Source organism: Dendrobates tinctorius, unplaced genomic scaffold (genome assembly GCF_039654945.1).
Source record: "Dendrobates tinctorius isolate UK_male_01 unplaced genomic scaffold, ASM3965494v1 ptg000309l, whole genome shotgun sequence".
Lineage (NCBI taxonomy): Eukaryota > Metazoa > Chordata > Amphibia > Anura > Dendrobatidae > Dendrobates > Dendrobates tinctorius.
Window position 1 is genome coordinate 2,097,250 of NW_027361976.1, and position 26,087 is coordinate 2,123,336.

The window sequence follows — 26,087 nt, forward strand, 5'->3', positions numbered from 1 at the left end:
TCTTCTAGTGTGATGATCTTGTGACAGGAAAGATTACAGTCTATGATCAATTTGCTTTGGAGCATCGTACGCCGTGCCTTACGTTAGTCACAGACAGGCCGGAAATGTGAAAAGTTGCTATTTTGAAAGTAAAAAAAACAAAACTATTAGTACTAATCTCCAAATGATAGCTCGGTCCTGGTCAATGGGCCACATGCCCTGATGAGGGGCCCAGCGACTCTTCCCCATCTTCATCACCGCTGTAGGAATGGTGGGCTGCAGGACACTACAGCCAGGGTCCCATCCCTTGCCTGCGGACATGTAGGGCATGGGAAAAGCGCGAGTCTGTCCGATTCCTGCCACTTTGGGAAAGTGGTAAAAGCTATAACCCATAAAATGGTTTAATCATAGAATCATAGAATCGTAGAGTTGGAAGGGACCTCCTGGGCCATCTGGTCCAACCCCCTGCTCAAAGCAGGATTTGCTAAATCATCCCAGTCAGATGTCTGTCCAGCCTCTGTTTGAAGACTTCCATTGAAGGAGAACTCACCACTTCTCGTGGCAGCCTGTTCCACTCATTGATCACTCTGTCAAAAAGTTTTTTCTAATATCTAATCTGTGTCTCTTCCCATTCAGTTTCATCCCATTGCTTCTAGTCTTTCCTTGTGCAAATGAGAATAAAGTTGATCCTTCTACAATGTGACAGCCCTTTAGATATTTGTAGACAGCTATTAAGTCTCCTCTCAGTCTTCTCTTTTGCAAACTAAACATTCCCAAATCCTGCAACCTTTCCTCATAAGACAGGGTTTGCAGACCGGTCACCATTCTGGTCGCTCTTTTCTGAACTTGCTCCACTTTGTTGATGTCTTTTTTAAAATGTGGTGCCCAAAACTGGACACAATATTCCAGATGAGGTCTGACCAAAGAGGAGTAGAGGGAAATAATGACTTCACGTGATCTAGACTGTATGCTTCTGTTAATACATCCTAGAATTGCATTTGCCTTTTTTGCTGCTGCATCACACTGTTGACTCATATTCAGTCTGTGATCTATTAGTATACCCAAGTCTTTTTCACATGTGCTGTCACTTAGCCCTATTCCTCCCATTCTATATATGCTTTTTTCATTTTTATTGCCCAGATGTAGTACTTTGCATTTCTCCCTGTTAAAAACCATTCTGTTAGTTGCTGCCCACTTCTCCAGTTTATTTAAATCTTTTTGAATCCTCTCTCTCTCTTCTCTAGTATTAGCTATCCCTCCTAGCTTTGTGTCATCAGCAAATTTAATCAGTTTACCCTCAATTCCTTCATCTAAATCGTTGATAAAGATGTTGAACAATACAGGGCCCAGGACAGAGCCCTGTGGTACCCCACTTGAGACATTCTTCCAACTGGATGTGCAGCCATTTACGACCACTCTTTGGGTCCGATCACTAAGCCAGTTATGAATCCACCTAACAGTTGCCTTGTCCATTCCATACTTAGTCATTTTTTCAATAAGGATTGTATGAGAGACTTTGTCAAATGCTTTGCTGAAGTCAAGATATACTATATCTACAGCATTTCCTTGATCCACCCAATCAGTGATACCGTCATAGAAGGAAATTAAGTTAGTCTGACATGACTTATTAGTTAGAAACCCATGCTGACTCTGTTTAATCACTTCATTCTTATCCAGGTATTGACATACATGTTGTTTAATAATTTGTTCAAAGATCTTTCCTGGTATAGAAGTCAGACTCACCGGCCTATAGTTGCCTGGGTCCACCTTCTTCCCCTTTTTGAAGATAGGAACAACATTTGCTCTTCTCCAGTCTTCTGGCACTTCTCCTGTTCTCCAAGAATTTTCAAAGATTATGGAGAGGGGTTCAAAAATTTCTTCTGCTATCTCCTTCAGTACTCTGGGGTGTAATTCATCTGGACCTGGAGACTTGAATTCATTTAGGTTAGCTAAGTGTTTCCTTACTATCTTTCTGTTTATAGATATCCTGGATTCTTCTATTCCCTTAATAGGACAGTGAATAACAGTTGATGTTGCATTTCCTTTCTGAGAGAAAACAGATGCAAAATAGGAATTTAAAAGTTCAGCCTTCTCAACATCCTGTCTTACCATTTCATCATTTTCATCCTGTAAAAATCCTATAGCATCTTTGACTTTTCTTTTACTTTTGACATATCCCCAAAATCCTTTATTATTGCTTTTGACATCTCTTGCAAGCCTCAGTTCATTTTCAGCTTTAGCTAATCTGATTTGTGCCCTGCAGGTTCTGCAGACAGCATTATATTCTTCTTTAGATATGCCTCCCTCTTTCCATTTTATAAACATTTTTTTCTTCCTTTTTAGCATGTGCTTAAGTTCTGTGTTCATCCATCCTGGTTTCCTTAAATGCTTCCTATTCTTCCCTCTTTTCGGAATTGTTAACAACTGTGCTTTGAGAATTTCATTTTTCAAGATTTCCCATCCTTCCTGGACATTTTTGTCTTTAAGGATATCCAGCCATTGGATCCCTCCAATTCTCTTTCTGAATCCCTTAAAATCTGCCTTTCTGAAATCTAACCTTGACGTCTGAGTCTTCACAGGTCTTCCGCCTCTAGTTATCCAAAATTCTAAAATAGCATGGTCGCTACCTCCTAGGGTCCCAGCCACTTTTACCTCCTCAACCATTTCCTCCCTGTTTATAAGGATTAGATCCAAGGTAGCAGTTCCCCTTGTTTTCTCCCCTACCTTTTGGAAGATAAAGTTGTCAGCAAGGGAGGATAAGAATTTCCTTGACCTGTTAGTTTTGCCTGAGAGAGATTCCCAACAAATGTCTGGATAGTTGAAATCTCCCATGACAACTATGTCATATTTTTTGGAGAACTTGGCCATCTGATGCATAAAGAGTTCATCTATATCTTCGGCTTGCACAGGCGGCCTGTAGTAAATGCCTACAATGGTGTCCTTTCCATTGTTCTGTCCTTGTATTCTTACCCAAACAGTTTCCACAGAACTCCCAGTCTCTGAAGCTTCAATCTCTGTGCAGATATACGCGTTTCTAACATACAATGCGACACCCCCTCCTCGTTTATCAAGTCTGTTTCTTGTAAATAAGTTGTATCCTTCTAGTCTTGTATTCCAATCATGTGTATTGTCCCACCAAGTTTCAGTGATTCCAATGACATCATATTTCTTTTCCTGTGTTAGTAGTTCCAATTCTCCTTGTTTGTTGCCCATGCTTTGTGCATTAGTATAGAAACATTTTAGTTTGTGATTGGTTTCTCTTTCTCCAATATTGTTATTAATTAGATTCTTTCGTCTTTGTTCTTCCTTTCCACTTCTATTAGCAGAGTTCTCAATAGCATTTGTCAGGTGTATGGCTTTTTCTGGTCTTTTGCTTCCCTTCCCATGTTGTTCTAGTTTAAAGCTCTCCTTACAAGTGTAGCAAGGCGACTTCCAAATACATGCTTTTCAGTCTTCGTAAGGTGCACCCCATCTCTAGCAAGTAGTCCATCGTATAAGTAGTTCACTCCGTGATCCAGAAATCCAAATCGTTGCTGACGGCACCATCGACGTAGCCAGTTGTTCACCTGCAGAATCTTATTCCACCTCCTTGTTCCATGGCCATCCACTGGGAGGATGGAAGAGAAGACCACCTGCGCTCCCAGTTCTTTCACTTTCTTGCCTAAGTCTTCAAAGTCTCTGCAGATGATTTCCAGGTCGTTTCTTGCGGTGTCATTTGTCCCCACATGTAGTAGCAGGAATGGGTAGTCATCTGTAGGTCTGAAGAGTCCTGATATCCTGTCAGACACATCTTTAATTTTTGCACCTGGAAGACAGCACATTTCTCTTGTAGTTATATCCGGTCTGCAGATAGCGGCCTCTGTTCCTCTCAACAGGGAATCCCCCATGACCACCACTCTCCGTTTCTTCTTCACAACATTTTTCTTTCTCCATCCAGGAGGACTCTGAAGGCGTACAAGGTTGCTGTTTGTTGGCAAAGTCTTATCCTGATGTATTTCTTCATCGTTTTCCTGCGTGAGAGCCTGGTACTGGTTCCTGAGCAGTATGGGTGCTGACTGCCTCCCGATCCTCCTGCTTCTCTGGGTCACATGTCTCCCTTCCTCTGTTTCTTCAGGTGCACTTCGAATTTCTTCTCTTCCTGTAACATGAAGAGATAATTCTGCTCTGTCCAAGAACTCTTCACCTTCCTTAATGATCTTCAACGTAGCTAACATCTCTTCGAGATTTTGCAACTTTTCCTCCAACAGGGACACAAGCTTGCATTTGTGGCATGTGAAGTTTGGCTTTTCCACTGGTAAATCTGTGAACATGTAGCAAGAAATGCAGCTCACCAAATGGCTCCTGGCCTCTTCCATATTGAGATTTCTTAAAAACGATGAAAGATGAGCCAAATCGGCGCGCGGTTTTTCCAATTTCCTCTTTTCAGCTGCAACGGCCAAAACCCAGTGATCGTTGAGCTCGCGGAGACTCTTCACTTATCCCAGAAGGCACTGGGAATATGCAAATGATCTCCTCAAGACTCTTCCCCTGGTTTATGATTAGACTGCGGTGAATTGTGTGTTCTGTAATATATAGGCCTGTGGACGTTTTACCATCAGTACATTAGTGGGTGCTCCTGTGTCGATAGCAGAGTTTTCTAGGGTATTATACAACATTTTTCACATCTACATCAATTTCCATCTACTTCGGCTCTTTGTGAATTAATTCTGCTGCAGTTCTAAAACTAAGGCTATGTTCACATTATATTTCTGTATGGCGTCTTGATTTTCCATCTAAAGAACTAAAAGGATGGAACCAAAGAGTGCAACAACACAAAGGTCAAGTGGACTTTTTTTTTTTTTTTTAGGGGGTGGGGGGTTGTTTACCATCTGCGTCCATTTTGTCAAGCAGGCAGAGAAATGTAGTAGACTTAATTTTTGGGACCATCTGAAGAAAGCACAAATGGATTCAACTTGAATTCCATTTGTTTAATTGCACTCTATGGCTCAGTCGGAATCCAATTTTTTGGGGGAGTTCATATGGAAGCTCTGCATAAATGTAGTGTGAACAGGGGCTCACATTGCTGTCAGAGCAGTACATAATTTTAAGCTAATTTCCCACCATTAGAAGTCATATATTAGGATACGCCATCACTTCCTCAATTGTTGGGAGATTTGCCCATCGAAACCCAAGTCAATTAATTCAAGACAGGAACGCAAGTGCTCATTAAAGTGTTTGCACCAAGATATCATGTTATCACCCATTCATAAGCTAGATGATTACTGGGGCCCCACCATTGGGACTCCCAATGATCCTGAGACTAGGGCTCTACGGAGTCCAGTCTGAATGGTGCTGAGATCAAGCATGGACACCACTGCTCCACTCATTGACTATGGGACTGCTGGAGATGCATAAATGGAGCAGTGCTGCACATGGTCAGGGCTCTCAGGAGCCCCATGCTATGGAGGATCTCAGCAATACATTGCTATCTTGTTGCAAACCTTTGCTGCTGCTCATTCACAGCCACATGCAGCCCCTATTACCTAAGGAGATGGAGATGAGTTGCCATTTCCTACATGGTGTGTGGTTGGGAGTCTTCCTGCACAGAAAAGATGTCAAAATCATTTTGGTTTCAGAATTAAAACACCTCCTCTGATAGACATGCTGTAGCATACTCTACCATAAGGAGATGGGAATATCCCTTTAAAGAGAGATCGCCTATCAACAGGATGGGTGATATATTCCTGATCTGTGTGGGTCTCACGGATGGTCCCCCACTCATCCCAAGTATGGGGCTCTGTAGATGTCTGACATTTGTACCACTACTCCTTTCATTGTCTACGATACAGCCGGAGACAGCTGATTACAGCACCCTATGCCCTGACTGACAGCAGCTCAGCATTAGGGCCGGCTGTCAGTCAGTGCCGGGTGCCAGTACAGATGCCACTCACTATGTACTGAGCGGAGACTGAAGCCGCGTCAGCCGCACTGCTGGGAAGAATAATGTTCATTTCCTCCCGGAAGCGGGGCTCTCAGTGCAGGCACCGGGCAGCTTCAGAACACAATATCTGCAGGTTAATGGTGATTTTTTTAACATAAAAGATTAACTTAAAAGGAGTTGTCCACCGCTTGGGACAGTTTTTGTTAAATTTAAACTCATGTATTTGGGGCTAATAGTTACTGTTACCAGACACAATTTATCACGGGACACAGCTTAATGAAACTTGTACAAAAGTTGTTGGCAGTTAAGGGGGTTTACCCACTAGATACATTCACCGCAGGATAAATATGATCGCTGGAGGTCCGTAAGCTGGCCTCCACCAATCCCCTATGTGATGTTGTACATGCTCAACCATTGCACCTGGGACAGCGATCTCCATAAGGTCGCGTTCACACGTTCAGTATTTGGTGAGTTTTTTACCTCAATATTTGTAAGTCAAAAGCAGTAGTGGAACAATCAGAGGAAAAGTCTAATAGAAACCTGTCACCACTTCTGGATTTATCACCCACTCCTGGTTTTGGCTTACACATACTGAGGTAAAAAACTCACCAAATACTCAACATGTGCAGTTGTGCACGTGTCCTTAGGTACTCTCCCACTGGACTGTGAGGATAAGCTCGCTGACAGATCCTCATTTAACTCATTCAATAGCCAGTGCAACACAAAGTAAGAAAAGCCTTTTAGTTAAACATTGTAATACGGAGCAACGTAAACCTTATTATATAACATCTTGAAATACAGTATATCCTGAAACCGTTCCTACATTCTACGTAGATGAACTGATAGAAAATAAGTTCTAAAATAAGGAATTTTCATGTTTCTTCTAGAAACTGTGTATGAGGAAGTCCATGTGCCAGTGCCTGTGGGAACACATATATACATTATATACATATCTGGACCTTTCCTACAACATTTTCTTCCACTGATGACTACCTACATTTGCTGACACATGACAGATTTATACTTTATCAGCAAGACCGACAAATCATCGCTTTCACAAGGCAAACTGAGCTCAAAAACAGACGCCAACTGTTCTATAACTGCAGCAAATTGGGAAATTGTGACTTTCACATCCAAATCTGTGAAAGGCTCAGAGTGTTTTGTATAAAGTGCTGTTCCGAGCCTTGTGGAGTCGGTAGAAGGATCTTACGCTCATCCCACCAAGATGGCACGACTGGTCCTATCCTTACTGATGGTGCTGATGACCTGCAGCACAATATCGTTCTCCTATCCCTCTGGGGCCCCAATATCTGCATGTGAGACAATGAAGCCTGGCCATAATGGTGTCTATCCACAGCCAAACCCTGCACCTTACACCATGAAAATCAACGCTAGCTCCTACCAATATGGCAGACCCATAGCATGTAAGAGTGCTGATCAATTACCCATTGTTACGCCCACAGGGCGTGAAGGTGTTTAGTGGACTCACTGGACCACTGATGGTGCAGTGGTAGTTGTATACCCAATACACAAGAGACAGGAGAGTGAGCTTCCAAAAACCAAGGATGTTTATTAACGGAAGCAAACGGAAAAGGTGCCTGAGGGAGCTGTGAGACAGGCGCCGGTCTCCCTGAGCAGCAGAGACCGGGCCTGCAGCTGAGGGCATGACACCCATTGCCGGAGTATTCAGAAGAAATGTAGTGTATGAGGCCAACTATGATAGAACATGTATGGGGCAGTATAGGACGGATATATGGCGCAGAGTCTGCACTACATGAACCTCATCGTGTCGTTTTCTAGGTTCAGCATAACGTATGATCACAGTCTTTTGGATGCTAATGTAATTTATTGGAGTAGACTGCACTTGACTTACAGAAAGAACCATAAAGATGAGGACTATGGGATGTCACCTTATAGAAATATCCATCTTTGTAGTCATTTGCCCCCAAAATAGGGCTGTTCCTGCACCATTTGCATTGATTTTTGCAAATCCTATTCAGGTATACAGAAAGTAGCAGAAATGTTTATGACAAACATATAAGGTTAAGTTCACATTTATACGGTGCTGTACTCCAAGCATTGCATAGGGGTATCCATCTACATTCCCCAAAAGGGGCATCCAGTGTAATCCCCAATGGAGCCATTCACTATGAGACTGACAGGTATTCTGTATTCCCGTCTTTCCTCCTTTCTGGCTCGGTCTCTCTTTTATGACCCCTTTGTGTTTGCCTAAAAAAAAAAAAGGAACCACCTGTTATTAGCACAAAGTGTCTCTTCTGCCTCATTATATTGAATAGCTGGACATACATTATATGTTTTAACGCAACCTAAGGGGGGAAAAGAATTTTACAGGAAGGAATAGAAATTGCCTCAATATGAAGGAAGTTATCATATTTACAACTGCAAAGAAGTGTCTCTGTATAAATATATTTATTGATGTAATAACAGAGAATTAGGGATAATATGCAGAAATTAGCCTGATTCTAATTTTGGGTACATCATTTTATTATTAGGCATAAGTGCTATGATTGGCGTTTATGCTACTGTAGCTTTGCCAGTAGGTGGAACTTGGGTGCGACCTAAATTAAAATATTCAGATTATGAAAGGGGTTATCCGGGACTTACTATGGGCATATGTACTAACAGACAGGTAGTTGGCAGAGAGCGGTCACAGATTCAGCAGCTTCCACTGACGTCACATCAACAGAACAGCAGTTTCACTTCCGCTCTGCTCTGTAGACAGGGCATGACTGCCGATGTCATGCTGATGGACAGCTGGCTCCCAACTGCCTAACTGCGGGGAGCTGGCTGGCAAGCAGCATGATGCTGGCAGTCACACCCTGTCTACAGAGCATCCTGAAAGAGGAAGACCTGCTCTATTAACCTGGAGCAGCTGAATTACCGCCAGGAGTGGTCAATGACCGTTATGTGGCAGTACAGCGTAGAACAGGGAGGAAGATGACAACTACTTGCTTGTTAGTTTTTAGGCCCAAAAATAATCCAGAATAAACTCTTTAAGCAAGATGTATCATTTATTGAAAGATGTTCATTAAGTATGGAGGTTCATTTGCAATTTTCTTAATGGAAAGTATTGTCTATTTGTAGTTCAAATATTGGGCCCGGCGTATAGAGGAATCTTACTGCAAGCCTGGACACATTCAAGCAATACGCTATACGGGACATGGCTTCAACCTCCAAGTAACACCAAGATATTGGCGGTAAAGTAATAGTTATGTAATCCTAACAGATTTAATCCTGGTCCATTTCACCTTCAGTGCAGTGTAACTGAGCCAAACCAAAGGCAGAATGGTAAGGATTATCCCTTATCCTTAAAGGGTCAGCAAAGTCTTTATTTAGAGCAATAAAACAATGGACACTTAGGCTGAGTGCAGACGTACTTTTTGGCCCTGCGGATTTTTCCGCGCAGAATGTAAGAAATCCGCAGGTCAAATGACCTGCATTTTTCCTGCGGATTTCTTCCATTTTTCCTGCGGTTTTCCACCCTGCGGATTTGGAGACGGGAGGTGGAAAACCGCACAAAAGTAGTAACATGCTGCGGATTTTGTACCGCGGGAAAAATCCGCAGCGTCTGCACAGCGGTTTTTTTTTTCCATTGATTTTAAGGCTACTGTACATCACAATGCGGATATGCAACATTTCTGCGCGGTAAAATCCGCTGCAGAACCGCAGCAAATCTGCATCGTGTGCACACAGCCTTACAGAAAATTTGAGGACTAGCGCAACAGTTTTGCATGGAAAAATAGAAGAGACAGCAATATTGCAGGTCTTAACCCCTTAATGACTGAGCCAATAACTCTGGAATGTTTCAACATAACTCAGTGATTTTGAGAATGATTTTTCAGGACGCATTGTACTTTGTGCTAGTAGTAGATTTAGGTTGATATTATTTGCATTGATATATGAAAATATCTGAAATTTGACAAAAATGTACACAATACATTTTCAACCTTTGAATGTTTATACCAATAATTCAGATATTCACACCACACAAAAAAGTTAAATAACATTTATGGTACCTTATGTCTGTTTTACATCAGCTCCATATGTCAAATATCTTTTCACTTTGTTAGGATGTTAGAAGGTTCAAAAATTTAGCAGTAATTTTTAATTTTTGCAATAAAATTTCCAAAATAAGTCTTTAGAAGTTTATTCCATTCTGAAGTGGCTTTGGGGGTCCTATATATTGGAAATCCCCTAAAAGTGAGACTATTTTAAAAACAGCATAGCTCAGTATATTCAAAACTGCTGTCACGTAGTTTATTAACCCTTCAAGTGTTTTTAAGGAATTACTGCAAAGTGGAATAACAAGAATGAAAAATGATATTTTTACTGCTAAAATGTTGCCAACATCTGAACAGGCCCGTATAGCTGGCAAACTCCACGCCATTACTCGGGTTTGGATTACCAAATCAACAATCAAGACCAGAAAAGATCTCGGGGTACTTATGGGGTTAAAGAAGGAGCCCCCATGCTCTGCTATCCTTTTAGATGCTGTTTTCAACCATTGCAATCTTGGCAATCCAACGATTTTGCAGCAAGTCGCCGTGTAGCTCAAATTTTCATGAGTTGTTTAAAGATGCAAATTTTTTATTAAGTGCAAGTCTCATCTTCAAGCATTAAACTGGGTTTACACTGAAAAAGTGCAACCCAATAATGTAGATTTTGATGTTTCCCGGTAGTCTCAGTTCACACGAGTGTAAAACGGAAAAAGAAACGGACAGTTTTTCATCTGTATTGTTTGTAATCCATGTTTATACATCAGCAGTAAATAAAATGTACAAGACCCAAAAGAGTTTCATATGTTAATAATGTAACATTACAATTGCATCCAATTTTTTTGCGCACCCATATAGACGAGTATCATCCGAAATATGGAAAAAACTAGTGAATGTTGGGATTGTTTTCACATGGACATTCCATCTGTGAAGGAAAAAAAAAGTAATCTGACCTATTGAATCACGTAGATCCTACTCCTGTCCATGGACAGTATTCGGACCGAAAACACGGCCATGTGAACATCGTCCTAACCTAATCTCACATTTTTAGGTCACGGTGACAGTCATATCGCACATAATAAGTATAACCGCTACTGATCATTATCACATCATGGGGAGAACTTAATTTTGGAAGCAAATTTGCCATTTAATATCTTTAAACAAAAAAAAAAATTGTTTGGGGTCCATGCGGTGGATTGCTTACAATAGTGAGTTTTCACATAGCCCCAAGTGTCATATCCCAGTGAGGATATATTGTCAGTCATATGGTTTATATGCAAGTCTTATTGTCGGACCTACTACATGTACTAAAAGTTAACATCTATTTTTTTTATTGCAGTGCCCTGAAAATCCGTTTGGTTCCATTACCCACTCAAACACCAACCTAAAAGACAAGCACACTACATATATCTGGATGCCCCCAAATTCATCTTGTTCACATAACCTGTTCTTCATGTAAGTAAGGAGCGCTGGAGGGCAGAATTAGGAGACTGATAATTGTATTACCTAGAAATCTTTTTTTATTAAGCACATGATCACTAATGGTGAGTGGAGTAAACTATTGACAGATTACATAGGAAAGGGTAAGAAATTGCTAACTTACCGATGACTTGTTATAAAACCGTAGATCTTGATGGAATAAGCAACGTTTTTGCTTTGAAGTGACAAGTATCACTTTATGCCACTGCCACATTGCAGCATAATGCAAGTCAATGAGTCGCATTACAACCCACAGGGCGCCGCATCTGCAAAAGGTCCATGTGAAATAAAATCAGAGCATACACTAGTCGGAAGCTGTTTTTCACAGATCCATTGTAATTATTGACAATCATATTTGCTGCAGATTTTCAGGGCAGATTTGTAGGTAGAAATACAGCACTAAAATACTACTGTATACCAGCTGAGTAGATGAGATTTACACAAATTATCTATACACTGTGGAACTATCTGCTGATAAGCGCTTAGACCCATAGGGAAAAAAAAGGCCCGGATTTACCCCTGTAAATATCAATTGACAGCAGCAAGATTGCATTTAACTCAATGTACTATGGCTGGTGTTGAGCAATAGATTTTGCAGGCGTTTGCTCCTTTGCGACCTGCCAGCATCCTCAGTTCCTCTTCTCTTTGTAGACCTGTTAACATTCGTCACATCACCCAAAAGACCCTGCTGGCAGGCAGTAGGAAGAAGGTCACAGTGTGCAGGTCCTGCTATCGCGGAGCACCAGCATGGCTGCTGGCCCACGTTCCTGCAAATTGTAACTGTGTAGCCAAGGCCTTGTGGAATATTCACAAGTTCTTCTAGAAAAGATGGGCTCCTGCTTTTATGTATTCTGCGAGCAGAACGTAGAGGAGGCCTCGTGTTCTTGGTTTGGTCATGAAGCAATAATGTGTTCATGTGGATATATGTATGCACCATCGATGGGACCACTATTGACTCATTTGGTCATAGATATTGGCATGTTGTTCAATGTCCGCATTGAACAAGAGATGAATGAAAACGTAACCCCTTAGGTGAAGTGATTTCTAATTGTAATACTATTGTAGCAAAACGTACATATAAATGATTATAGATGAATTATGACCAACTCATTTTTCATCAGAGCCACAATAGCAGAGGCATTTGACATCTATTGGCTCGGAGTAAAGCCCCCGTTACACACTGCGATATCGCTAGCAATATCGCTGTAAAGTCACCGATTTTGTGACATTGCAGCGATATCGCTGCATGTGATACTTACCTCCGACCGGCTCCCCCGCTGGTTATCGCTGATCGCGCGAGAAGCTCCTGGACCATTCCTCGTCTGCCACTTCCTGCTGGGGCTTCCTGTGGCGCCGACGAGCGACGCATGGAGCCGGGCGGGAGGACGCAGGATCGCCGCATCTGACAGGTAAGTAGCGATCCCCGTCCCCAGCGATGTCGCTGGTGAGATCTGCCTGAGTGGCAGGCTTGTACTATACTACACTGCTCAAAAAATAAAGGGAACACTTAAACAACAAAATATAACTCCAAGTAAATCAAACTTCTGTGAAATCAAACTGTCCACTTAGGAAGCAACACTGATTGACAATCAATTTCACATGCTGTTGTGCAAATGGAATAGACAACAGATGGAAATTATTGGCAATTACCAAGACACCCTCAATAAAGGAGTGGTTCTGCAGGTGGGGCCCACAGACCACATCTCAGTACCAATGCTTTCTGGCTGATGTTTTGGTGACTTTTGAATGTTGGTTGTGCTTTCACACTCGTGGTAGCACGAGACGGACTCTACAGCCCACACAAGTGGCTCAGGTAGTGCAGCTCATCCAGGATGGCACATCAATGCGAGCTGTGGCAAGGTTTGCTGTCTGTCAGCGTAGTGTCCAGAGGCGCTACCAGGAGACAGGCCAGTACACCAGGAGACGTGGAGTGGGCCGTAGGAGGGCAACAACCCAGCAGCAGGACCGCTACCTTCGCCTTTGTGCAAGGAGGAACACTGCCAGAGCCCTGCAAAATTACCTCGAGCAGGCCACAAATGTGCATGTGTCTGCACAAACAGTTAGAAACTGACTCCATGGGGATGGTCTGAGGGCCCGACCTCCACAGATGGGGGTTGTGCTCACAGCCCGACACCGTGCAGGGCCACAGAACACCAGGATTGGCAAATTCGCCACTGGCACCCTGTGCTCTTCACAGATGAAAGCAGGTTCACATTGAGCACATGTGACAGAGTCTGGAGGCACTGTGGAGAGCGATCTGCTGCCTGCAACATCCTTCAGCATGACCGGTTTGGCAGTGGGTCAGTAATGATGTGGGGTGGAATTTCTTTGGAGGGCCGCACAGCCCTCCATGTGCTCGCCAGAGGTAGCCTGACTGCCATTAGGTACCGAGATGAGATCCTCAGACCCCTTGTGAGACCATATGCTGGTGCGGTTGGCCCTGGGTTCCTCTTAATGCAGGACAATGCCAGACCTCATGTGGCTGGAGTGTGTCAGCAGTTCCTGCAAGATGAAAGCATTGAAGCTATGGACTGGCCCACCCGTTCCCCAGACCTGAATCCGATTCAGCACATCTGGGACATCATGTCTCGCTCCATACACCAATGTCACGTTGCACCACAGATTGTCCAGGAGCTGGCGGATGCTTTAGTCCAGGTCTGGGAGGCGATACCTCAGGAGACCATCCGCCTCATCAGGAGCATGCCCAGGCATTGTAGGAAGGTCATACAGGCACGAGGAGGTCACACACAATACTGAGCATCTTTTCCTCATCATGAGGCATTTCCACTGAAGTTGGATCAGCCTGTAATTTGATTTTCCACTTTGATTTTGAGTATCATTCCAAATCCAGACCTCCATGGGATATTCATTTTGATTTACATTGATAATTGTTGTTTTATTGTTCTGAACACATTCCACTATGCAATGAATAAAAATTTGCAACTGGATTATTTAATTCAGAGATATCTAGGATGTGGTATTTTAGTGTTCCCTTTATTTTTTTGAGCAGTGTATATATTGCAGTATATGGTAAAATCACTCATCTCCTATAAAGTCCAGCCTGTGCTTCATAAAAGAACCAAGATGGAAGCACATGGGGCCCTGTGAAAACCCTTGGCAACCCACTGAGGGATGATGGGTGTGGGAATTATTGCACCGTGCAATCACACTATTTAAATGCCACTGACAAAGATCTTTAAAATGGCTTCAAAGCAGCAATTGAAGTTTGCTCCAGTTGCTGCTTTTAGCAGTAGGTGCCAGCTGTATAATGCATCTGGCACCTGCCCTATATGGATTGAGCTCGGACTATAGAGCTGCTCTCAGCACAGGACATACTGGGACATCCTATGTCAGGAAGGGTTAAAACCAGTTTGACACAATCATAAGGGCACATTTCTGGACACATATTATAGCTGCAGATGGGTACAGCCATGTAGTAGCCTGACTGCTTTATAGGACAGGTCACTGACAGATTTTTCCCCTTTGTCTCTACTGTCACTTGCAGTTTCCCCACACAGGCATGGCACCGGTCTGGTATCAGCGACGTGTATCGTTAATTTTGGGGTGAGGAAGAGAAGCTCGTTGTCACATGACTAAGTGTGCAAATGAACTTCGCATATGAGTGAAGTGTCCATGTGATGACTACTGGAACCTGCAGAGCTGAATCCTGACATTGCAGCTTCTGAATTCTCACAATTAATGCACTGCACACTTTTAGGATTCTCCCATACCGGTGACAAGAGTACATGGTCATGTCAGCACAAGCATGTGATTAGTATACTTCTGGCCACATTCCACCTAGACGTGCCCAGCCTCGCTCCGTTCATTTTCATTGAGTGAGGCCACACATGTCTAGTCAGCATGTGACCGCATGTATGTAAATTACCGGCACAAGAGAATCCTAACAGCGTTCAGTGAGCAATGAGAGAATTCAGAAGTCTGCAGTCACATGGAATGTCTGCAGACTCAGCACAAACCTGGACAACCCCTTTAATGCTCCTAACAAATAAAAACATGAGAATTAGTCAGTATCACAAATAATATTTACATCCAGGTACTTTATAGATGATGTCGTCTCTGGAGTCGTTCTCCTTTTCTTCTTCTTGTCCAGACCCCATGATGAGTTTTCTCATCCACAGCCGTCTCTGCAGACTTCCATCTTCTCCGGTCTTCTGCAGCAAATCTCCACATGATCCCCTTAAAGATAGAAGTGTCATTATAATGCCCCTAAATACAAATATCTGCAATACACTGTCGCCTCACACTATTCCCCTTCCTCCTCATACTGTCTCCTCTAACATCCCACCTGTTCACCATACTGTCTCCTCATATATTTACCCCTTCACTCTCTATACTGTCTGCTCACACATATCCCTGACTCCCCATACTGTGTCTGCACACATCCCATCACCCTCACTCCCCATACTGTGTCCACTTACATTTTTCCCATCGCTACTCATACTGTATCCACATACATTTACCGGTTCGCACCCCTTACTGTCTGCACCCATCCCCCATACTGTGTCTGCACCCATCCCCCTCACTCACCCCCCATACTGTTTCCTCATACTTTTCATTGTGTCCTCAAATCTACCCACACATTAAGTACCCCCATCCCCATGCCAATTCCCCTCACACATTAAATAACCCCCCATCCCCACGCCAATTCCCCTCACACATAAAGTGCCCCCCTCCCTTAATCTTCGGTGATTCTTCAACTCCAGAGTGGAGCACACTTACCACCAGCGTCCTGGGCACCGGCGAGTGACGTCAGCAGCTTGATCACATGACCTGATCACGCTGCTGACGTTGCTCTGACCCGGGAGGTCAGAGCTTCAATTGTACTGGAGTTTGTATAGACGCCAGCACAATTGATCCCTGGGAGCCGGCACGTGCAGATTCTGTGTGCAAGCTGTCAGCCAGCGCAGAGATCTGCCGACTCCCAGGCCGGAGGACGGTAGAATGCTGCCGCCGGGGGGAGACAGTGCGGACCGCTGCATTAGTCAGCCCGACTGCGCCCCCCGCCGGCTGCGCCCGGGGCAAATGCCCCGGCTGCCCCCCCCCCGGATACGCCTCTGTGGACAGTCAGATCTTTGCTCAGAGAGAAAAAAAAAAAAAAAAAAAAAAAGAAGAAGGACATGCCATGTTTCACGCAAGTCATATAAACCATTTCAGAAGCACAACTGACAATTGCTGGCCTGTGACCATATCACCATTTAGCCCCCCGGTCTAATAAGCCAGTCATCTCGGACAGCTAAGAGTGCTGAGAGGAATGGATCATGGAAACATTTTATTATTACATGTAATAAATACAGGCCCATGAGAAATCAGCGGGAAACTTGGAATAGGTTTCTTGTGTATATGCATTTTATTGGAAGCAGGTATAAGATATCCACGGTTAACAAGTCATCTCAGTGGATATTCTCCAGACCCTGAAGAAAAAAAAACCAAACAAATGAAAGAACAAATGGTTAAACCACAATCCCATTTTAACAGGTTTGTAAAGTCTACAATGTATCTGCAGCTTCCTCTGTAATATATATATATATATATATATATATATATATATATATATATATATATATATATATATATATATTTCACTTATTTTAATATGTCAGTACAGTGTGAATGCTGCACCCTCAGGTTTTTCCCCCAATCAAAAATGGTGTTCACCAAGTCCCTCATGTTATTTATAGGCATTATTGCCTTTATTTACAGCAGGGAATATGCTCATTTTGTTTCTGTCTTGGGTTTTGTCTGTTTAATGGCCAGTGTGAATATGCTCCTATTTTGCATGCACACCAACTTATACTCCAGTTAGGTTTCTGCATTTAGTGCAGGAAAGGGTGCAGCCTCCCTTCCCTGAGCTGGACATTACTTTTATATAGTTTCCTATTTGCTGCATATCCATATTTGGGAACCGATCCTCCTCAGCCCTTATTCACACCGACATCACTATGGCACAGGATAAGGCTTTAATAGTAGAGGTTAGGACCATCCTGAATTTGGGTACACCTTGTCACAGTGGGATGGCTTTTATTATTATTTATATAACACCACTAATTCCATGGTGCTGTACATGAGAAGGGGGGGGGGTACATACAAAGTAAGCTTTTAAGCTTTTTTTTTAATCAAAAACGGTATTTACCAAGTGTCCTATTTACATATATGCACTATTGCTTTTACTTATGGCAGGGTAGATGTTCATTTTTTAGTCTTCCTTTGTTTTTTTTTGATGCACAAGAAAAACGGACAGTTTAATCAGTTTGGGTTTTTTTTTTTACTGATGTGCAAAAAAAAATAAAAAATTCAGCACCTTCTATCAGTGAAAGACAGCACACTGGTGGCATCCAAATGCACTGACCATAGACTTTCATTATGTATTTTGATCCAACACTCTAATCAATATCGGAAAGGTCTCTGCAATTTTGCACCCCGAAGAAAATAAACTGACATGTGAACAGCCCTATCCGCCATAGGTATGAGTGCGAAAACCTGGATAACACTCATAAGTGAAAACCTGACATGTGAATGAGCCACTAGACCCATGAACATAAAAAGCAGGTCACCTCAGGTGAACTCAATGGGAGACAGGGAAGCGTATGCAGTGCTGGGAGCACCTAGCCCCCTGATCGTGAAGTCACGTCTTAGTGGCATAATTCTAGGAGACCACCGCTCTCCCCTCCTGTGATATTTTATTGTTTCATCAGCTTTTAGAAACAGCCTATCGTAATTGCACCATTCAGATCCAGTCCCGGGACACAGTCCCGTCAATCCATTTGCTTAACACATGGACAGAAACTATTATAACTCGCTGCCCTCCCAGTCCCTGTGCATTAGGGATATAGACAATTGTCTTGTTTTTAACACACTTCTATATGCATTTTTTTTTTCTAAAAATCATTTTGTACAATTGGATTTCATACATCTCAGAGTTTGCCTTTTATAGCCTCTGTGCTGAAAAGTTTATAGCTGGCTTCACAATGATTTAACGGAGAATCCATCAGTGAACTTGTTCTGATGGGAGAGTTTATTACGCTTATCTTCCTATTTCTCAACTCCTTTCAGCTGTTTAATGATTACATGAAATTGACTCGAGTTGAACTTTTGGTGGCACCCAAAAAAAACAAAATATATATATATTCCATTGTGTCAACTGAAACAGACATCCCAAAGATAATTCTGAAACATAATGCAGGCCATTATCACCAATATTCCGACTAAAGTTGTTTTAAAACCGGGTTACGATATTACTTACTTTTGATTTATAGTAAAGCTGCTCCCCAGAAACCCTCTTGTCTCTTTGTAAAAGGTACCACTGGTAGGGGAGCCGGGCAATCCGCTTGTCCTGTGTACGGAAACAAGTGATACAAGAGAAATGTCTTACATGTACCTTTAACATAGGAAATATTGTAATACCTGCATTATAGAAATTGTAACTCAACGTGATCTCCATCTTGCATTGTGCCTGGAATAGGACACTTCAAAATGTAAAACTATGGCTCCATCCACACTGGAGAATACTCCAAACCTGCATGAATGAGATTTTTCCTCACCATCACATACACTATTTTTTAATTACTTGCTAAATGCAAATATTAAGGAGTTATAACAAAAAATAAAAAAAGTGCTTGTTATCTGAGGTTTGGATGCTATAAAAACAACAAATCATAGTCTCCTGCTGTCAAACTACTGGATCCAGCGCAAGCGGCTCTGTGGCCTGCAGAGAATTGCCGAAATACATCCAATAACATCAGGCTCAGATTTACCTGACTGTTGCAACCTATTACAAGCGGGGGTCAAGTGGCTGGTCGAATAGTGAGGAGATAGAAGCCTGATGCAGATCATAGAGCGGTGCACAATGGATCCATGAGGGTAACAGCAAGTGTTATTCATTTTCTTAACACCCCCCCAAAGATAGCAAGCATCTCTTGCCCGGACAACCCCTTTTAGCAACCTTCTAAATCTTTATTACGAATGCTTCTGCAGAATTTAAGACCTTTAGCTGAGTGACCTGCACCAAATTTGACAGAGCTCTACTGCTCGTCATGACACTGCTGCCCCCGTGCAAAAGCAAGTGTTTAACATATATATTTACAAATACCAATGTGAATTACATTGGTGTATCACTTATTCTTATTGAATGGGGGAAAAACACAATGGCTTTCCAAGTTTCTTCTAGTATTAGTCAGTGAAAAACGGACATCACACAGATGCAACTCGGATAGGTCCGGGTGCAGTCTTTTTTGTGAACTGATTCACTGAATGGTTAAGTTTGATCCAGAAATCGAATCGAAATCCGAGCTGTCCGTATGAAGGCTCAGACTACAATAGGTACCTTCGTATCATGCGAACAAGAAGAAAAACGGATAGAACAATACGCAGGGATGTATGGATGGGGCCGAAGAGACAGCAGCAGGGAGGGGAGAAGGTAGTGCACAGATCAGCCTGCAGAGGGGAGAAATCATCTTGTGACCAATCAAATGGTCTGAGGCGGTGGACACTTGGGAGGATTTGTTTTGCAGAGCTGCTCCAAAATCCTCTACAAAAAAAAACAAAAAAAACACCTCGAAAACTGTATTCATTCCTTTGAGAAACAAGGAGTTTCCTAGCTTTTTTTCTTTAACTGAAAAATTTCTAAAAACACCCGGTGGAAGTAAAACAAAAAAGAAAAGGTAACTTCTTTGAATCAGGTTGTGGAAGAATCTGCACCAAACTAGGCACAGTCCAATCAAAAAATAAAAAAAGACTTTCATAAATGCAGCATTTTCTTAAGCAGTCTCCATTTGAAAAACTTGAAGTTTTTGATCCCTTCAAAGAAAATCCATGTGAACACAGAACATAGCCCAATAGCACTAAGGATAAGGCTGTGTTCACACACAGCGTTTTTTTCGCGGTTTTTCCCGCGGATTTGCCAAAATATCCACGGGAAAAACCGCGAAAAAGCTTCCCATTCATTTCTATGCATTTTGCACTTTTTGTGCACATTGATGCGTTTTTTACCGTGAAAAAACTGCATCGCGGTAAAAAACGCAGCATGCTCATTAATTTTGCGTTTTTTTCCGCGTTTCTGGCTTTTTCCATGTCTAGAAACCACGCAAAAATCGCGGTAAAAACGTGCAAAGAAAAAGCGTGCGGTTTCTGGGAAGGGAGTCCTGTTTTTCAGCAGACAATTTCTGCTAGGTGTGCACTTAGCCTCAGGCAGCAGTTGCTCGCAGCCCAGGGGCTATAACCCTAAGGAGATGACCGAAATGAAAAGGAATCGGTGTCCAATGTCTCCCCGACACAGCTGACAGTGTTATACCTAAAGGGAATTGCCATCTATAGACGTCCTCACTGAAAAGGGTCTTACAGGGGTTGTCCAGGCTTGGGGTGCAAGTCTACAGTGCCAGTGTTGGGCAGTCATACGACTGCCGGTATGTGAAGTGAATACATTTCCGGACACCTTCCAACTAGACTGTATCCGGCCTCGCTCAGCAAGGCCATGCACGTCTAGTGGGCACATGACTGCAGTCGCAAGCCCGCCTGCAAATCCTGAGGATTCACAAGTCTGCAGTCACAGTAAAAGACTGCAGACTTGTACCCCAAGCCTGGACAACCAATTTAAAAGGGACCTGTCACCAGGGCAGACACTACTAAAGAGGTGTTAGGCCTGTTTCACACTTTCGTTTGTGACCATCAGTCAAGATCCGCCGATTTGAAAAAAAAAAAAGGATCCGCCATTTTTCTTGGCGGATCCGTTTTTTTCCTCATAGACTTGCATTGTTCCCACATGCTTTATGCATCCATTAGCCCTCTGTGTCTGTACTGTTACACACTTAACATTATGGCTGGTCCATACAATCAGGGCAACTGTTACCACCCACCTTTGGTGTCTACCTCTTTCCTCATAGACTGTAAGCTTGCGAGCAGGACCCTCTTTCCTCTTGGTATTTGTTATAATCTACTGTATGTGATTATTGTTATGCTGTAATGTCTATTGTCTGTACAAATCCCCTCTGAAATGTAAAGTGCTGCGGAATATGTCGGCGCTATAAAAATAAAATTTATTATTATTATTATTAACGGCGGAACTTGACGGATGGTCGTCCGTTCGATCCGCTTTTGTACGGATCCGCCAAGATTTTGGCGTCCGCTCAGCGGCCCGGACGGAGCTTGTAACATTTTTTGGTGTCCGGATCCGCTATTTCCGGCTTTAACCCGCATTTCTGTCTGGCTGCTGGATAAAAATTCTCTCTCGGACTGCTTGTCCACTACATCGCTGCTGCTGTTTTTTTTTCCTCTTTCTTTACAGGCGCGGTTCCTTTAAATTTTCCCCTTCGGCGGATCCGTCCATCCGCCGCTCCGATGCCATCCGTTCCTGTCAGTCCGCCTGCAGATCAGTTTTCCGCTATTTTGGTGGATTCAGACTGACAGGAAAAACTGAAGTGTGAAACAGGCCTTACCTGTTTAAAAAGGACTTGCTGATCAGTGGCGGTCAGACTACTAGGACTTGCACCGATCGGCAGAACACGCAACTATAACCTAATCACAAAACGACAACAGGTCGGACGCACGACCACTAGTGTATCCTCTGTGGGAAAAGGTCATAATGCGCAGCTCTGCGCCAAATTATTCCGTCTTCTACAGCTTGGGACCCGCACAGATCTGTATGCTGCCACCTGCCCAGAGAACAGGAGTGGTATGAGAACTGCAGCAAGCAGCTCAGTGACACAATGCTGGAATCAGGGTCTCTGGCTCTACATCCTGCTGCTCGCAGATTAGGGGGAAAACCTGGTGACACATCTGTTACGTGACGGATTCTCTCCAGATACATCTCACAGTACAGATGACGCCTCTGCGGTGAGAGAACGGTGATTGCTTGTCAGTAGGAGGATAGAATACAGCCGCAGCCTGGTGTGAACAGTGCTCAGCACTCACCTTGCCCCCGTTCGTCCAGCGGTTAATATATATGGTGGACAGCCCGGGTACCATGAGGCAGCCGGCCATAAGCGCTAGCCCGGGCAGAATTTCATACCACATGGCGCCGCTTCTCCGCTCTTCCAGGGAGAGTCACTGCCAGAAACAGGGAGCCAGCAGCTCAGGGTCACTGTGCTCGCCCAGCATGCACTGCGCTATAGTGATGTGTCGTTCGTGAACGATCCGATACAAAGAGCCGGCTCCCTGCTGTGAACGAAATGAGCCGACTCTGCAGGGTGAAGGAGCCGGGTTTTTTTTTGCTGGCGCCTGGAAGCAGTGAATCCTGACTGTGACTCATCTGGGGGAGGAGCAGTCAGGAGAGGAGGAGATGTGGATAAATGTAGTGACTTAACCCTTCAGTCCCAAATCTATCCTGCCAGTTCCTCCATGGCATATAGGCTGTGTGCACACGCTGCGGATTAGGTGCGGATTCATCCGCGCGGATTTTGTAAAATCCGCAGGTGAAACCGCAGGTCAAAAGACCTGCGGTTTTACCTGCGGATTGCTCTGCGGTTTTGTCCTGCGGTTTTTCATCTCAATAGAGGAGATGGCAAACCGCAGGGGAATCCGCAGAAAGAATTGACATGTCAATTCTTTCTGCGGATTGAAAACCGCAGATAATCCGCGCGGAAAATTCCGCACCGTCTGCACTGCGGTTTTTGATTCCCATAGGGAATCATGGTACTGTACACCGCAGCAAAAACTGCTGCTGGTCCGCAGCGGCCAAAACCGCTGCGGAACCGCAGCAAAATCCGCAGCGTGTGCACACAGCCTTATAGTGTGTGACTGTGTGTAAGAGGAGGGACGCAGCGCATTGTCATCATCATCTGCAATGACCTGTGCGTTACCTTTAGTCCCGAATAAAGCTCCACTTTCCTGGCCCCTCCTCCCTGGCGTATACATACAGTATATGGTGTGTGCAGGAGGAGAGGCTCCGCACATTGGTATATCATCATTTCATAGTGTTAGGCCGGGTTCACATTGCGTTAATGGCCCTGCGTTCAACGGGATCCGTTACATAGCGGCACTAACGCTGTAACGGATGAGGTAACGTCCCCAATGGCCGCAATGATACTAGCGCATCCAAAATCGGCCTGATGCGTTACTTCATGGCGCCCCCTGGAGCGCGGTCTGCAGCATTTGTGCCGCTATGTAACGATCCCGTTGATCGCAGGGCCAGGGGGATTCAGGACAACACTACAGGGAGGAGGATAGACGGCGGCAGTTGTTGCTGCGAACGGCTCACACTCACTTGTGAGAGACGCACGTGATTCTCCTGCAAGTCTCACGCATGGAAACCCGGCACTGCCACCAGCACTCGGACCGGCGCGTGCGGATACATGTATTTCTATGCAGCTGCACGCTCTGGTCCCAGTGTCTGCCGGGTTTCCATGCGTGAGACTCACACAAGAATTGTCCGAGTCTCTCGCTAGTGAGTGTGAGCCCTAAGGGTGGGGGAAGGAATATAAAGTGATTTTAGGCAAAACCTGTGGAGATCTCGTGCCAGCCCCAATCATTATATAGGGTTAAGCTGGTTTCACACTTGCATATTTTGGATGCACACGGATCTGTTTTCGTCTCCATTGACTTTCAGTGGTGACGGATGGGACTGTGCATCCAGGTGTCACCGTTTTCCCACAGATCCGCATGTCTGCATATTTTATCAGATGCACAAAAACGCAACTTGTTGCAGTTTTGTGTCATCTGAAAAACACACAGGCACAGGGAGACGCACGGATCCGCGGCTACACGTCTGGAATTAACATGGAGCTCTATGGAGCACGGATCCAGGACAACACGGATCCATGTGCTTCCGTGTGCAGGGATCCATTCTGCGGCACTGAGCATGCTTAGAAGCGAGGGATGTGCTGTATGGGACCAGTATGCAGGCATACTATAGACTATAGACAGCCCACCTCCCCACAGAATATAATGTAGTCCCTCCATATTATATAACACAGCCTCCCCTTATAGAATATAATGTAAAATGTACCCCCATGGTATATAACTGTAAAAAAATATATATATATATCTTCTTGCACGGTTGAGAATCAAAAGTAAAGGCAATGTTGAATTGAGGATAAAATAAATCTTGTTTTAATTATTCATTTCAAAAAGTGATTACAAAAATGAAGAAAAGTAAGTTCATGACATGCAGTAATTATTTGAAGAGAAAACGAGCATTATCTTACATATAGTCATGAGCAGCTGTCCGGGTGTTCGAGAGTCTCAAGGGATATGAGATCTCCTGAACAAGAGTTAGACCGGCTTTATATACTATAAACTACAACCACATATGGTGGCTTGCCACTATGTTCAGAAGTTCTTCCATATTAAGTGAACCGTAGTTATTTTAACAATATGCATACAGTTATTTATGCATTACCTTAGTCTGAGATATTTAAGCCTAAAGTCTGAGATCTTTAGAACCATTCATTATCTCTAAATAGTCACATTTTGACAGCTTTGACTATCTTGACCTATACATTTGACAAGAGAGACAGCTGTGTGAGCCAAGGAACTCAGAATAGCTCAGTCACACTCTAACGTAAGCAAAGCCTGTTAGCTAGATTCTGTATGAGAGAATTAATCCATATATTTTTTATTATAGAAATACTGATATTTTACAGTCCCCCCTGATTATGATTTGAGAAATATCATAATCAATCCTAACTCATTCTCTCACCATTCGTATCACATTCATTCTTTATTCTGAAAACCTTGTATCAACATCTGCCCTGAATGTCATCTGAATTTTCAAACCTATTGTAAAAACAAAAATTAGATCAGAGAGTTATATTTTTTCGTTTTAACATCTCTCTTAAAATATCATCTTCCTTTTTCATTTCTACCTTTATATTCTTATAAATTCTCCTAATTTTACACATAATAATTATTTGATATATTATACACAGCAAAACTATGATAAATAAAATAACGATCGGATTAGACAATACATTCCCTGCTGCCATTTTCGCTGAAGACTGTGACCAACTAGTTACAGATTTTCCTAAATTTCTCCACCAAGATGAGCCTGACATACTCGTCCATTCATGTTCAATATCATTTAGATTACCTTGTTCATGTCTAAATACAATTTCAGCTTCTTTTAATTGTTTTGTCAGCAGATTTAATAAACCCTTGTCTTTCTTTATTTCATTTGTCCACAAATCCCAAGGGAATTTATTAACTTGTGACAAATTGAACTGGATCGGAAGGATTTTCAGACGTCTTGAGCTTATTGACGTAATATTAATACTTCCTTCCTTCTTTGTGAGAGTTTTAACATTTCCCTCAATACAATATAAACCCATTGTCAGATTTTCGACATGTACACAAGATGAGAAGAATGCAGAAACTGCTTCTCTTCCTGACATGACTTGGAAACAAGTTTTGTTAGCGCTTACTGGTGTCACCAAGTCATGTATCGTGTGGACATTCTCAACTCTGGCATGACATGAGGTATGATTATGGAAACATGAATGATAAATGACTTTATCCTGTCCAGGTAGGCACATTACCTTGGAAACAAAATTTAAGCATGACGAAATGTCTAATTGTTCAATGTTTGTACCATCAAATGCAAAATCTGTGTACTGTAATTGATAATATAACAATTGTGTAGGGCTGACAGGAATCCCCAGAACACCTATAGGAACCAGGGTTTCTTCTCTTCCTGACACTGGAATCAGTGATGTTCCTACACAAATGTTCTGTTCACATCCTAACCA

At 43.1% G+C, this 26,087-nt stretch overlaps 2 protein-coding genes and 1 long non-coding RNA gene across 3 annotated transcripts; 1 reads left to right on the top strand and 2 right to left on the bottom strand.

Annotated features, from left to right (window-relative positions):
* The first annotated feature begins 7,124 nt into the window (after nt 1-7,124).
* On the top strand, nt 7,125-11,540 carry LOC141073634 (putative defense protein 3). The gene is made up of 3 exons (XM_073560947.1): nt 7,125-7,323; nt 9,005-9,117; nt 11,255-11,540. The coding sequence occupies exons 1-3, from the start codon at nt 7,125-7,127 to the stop codon at nt 11,372-11,374; spliced, it is 432 nt and encodes a 143-aa protein (XP_073417048.1). The 3' UTR covers nt 11,375-11,540.
* LOC141073635 (uncharacterized) lies at nt 7,454-16,001 on the bottom strand. The gene is made up of 3 exons (XR_012227025.1): nt 15,443-16,001; nt 11,519-11,660; nt 7,454-8,128 (listed from the first exon to the last, which is right to left on the bottom strand). It is a non-coding gene; the product is annotated as an uncharacterized lncRNA (long non-coding RNA).
* A 668-nt stretch (nt 16,002-16,669) lies between these two features.
* On the bottom strand, nt 16,670-22,540 carry NDUFA1 (NADH:ubiquinone oxidoreductase subunit A1). The gene is made up of 3 exons (XM_073560946.1): nt 22,318-22,540; nt 18,656-18,745; nt 16,670-16,826 (listed from the first exon to the last, which is right to left on the bottom strand). The coding sequence occupies exons 1-3, from the start codon at nt 22,417-22,419 to the stop codon at nt 16,806-16,808; spliced, it is 213 nt and encodes a 70-aa protein (XP_073417047.1). The 5' UTR covers nt 22,420-22,540; the 3' UTR covers nt 16,670-16,805.
* Nucleotides 22,541-26,087: the final 3,547 nt, after the last annotated feature.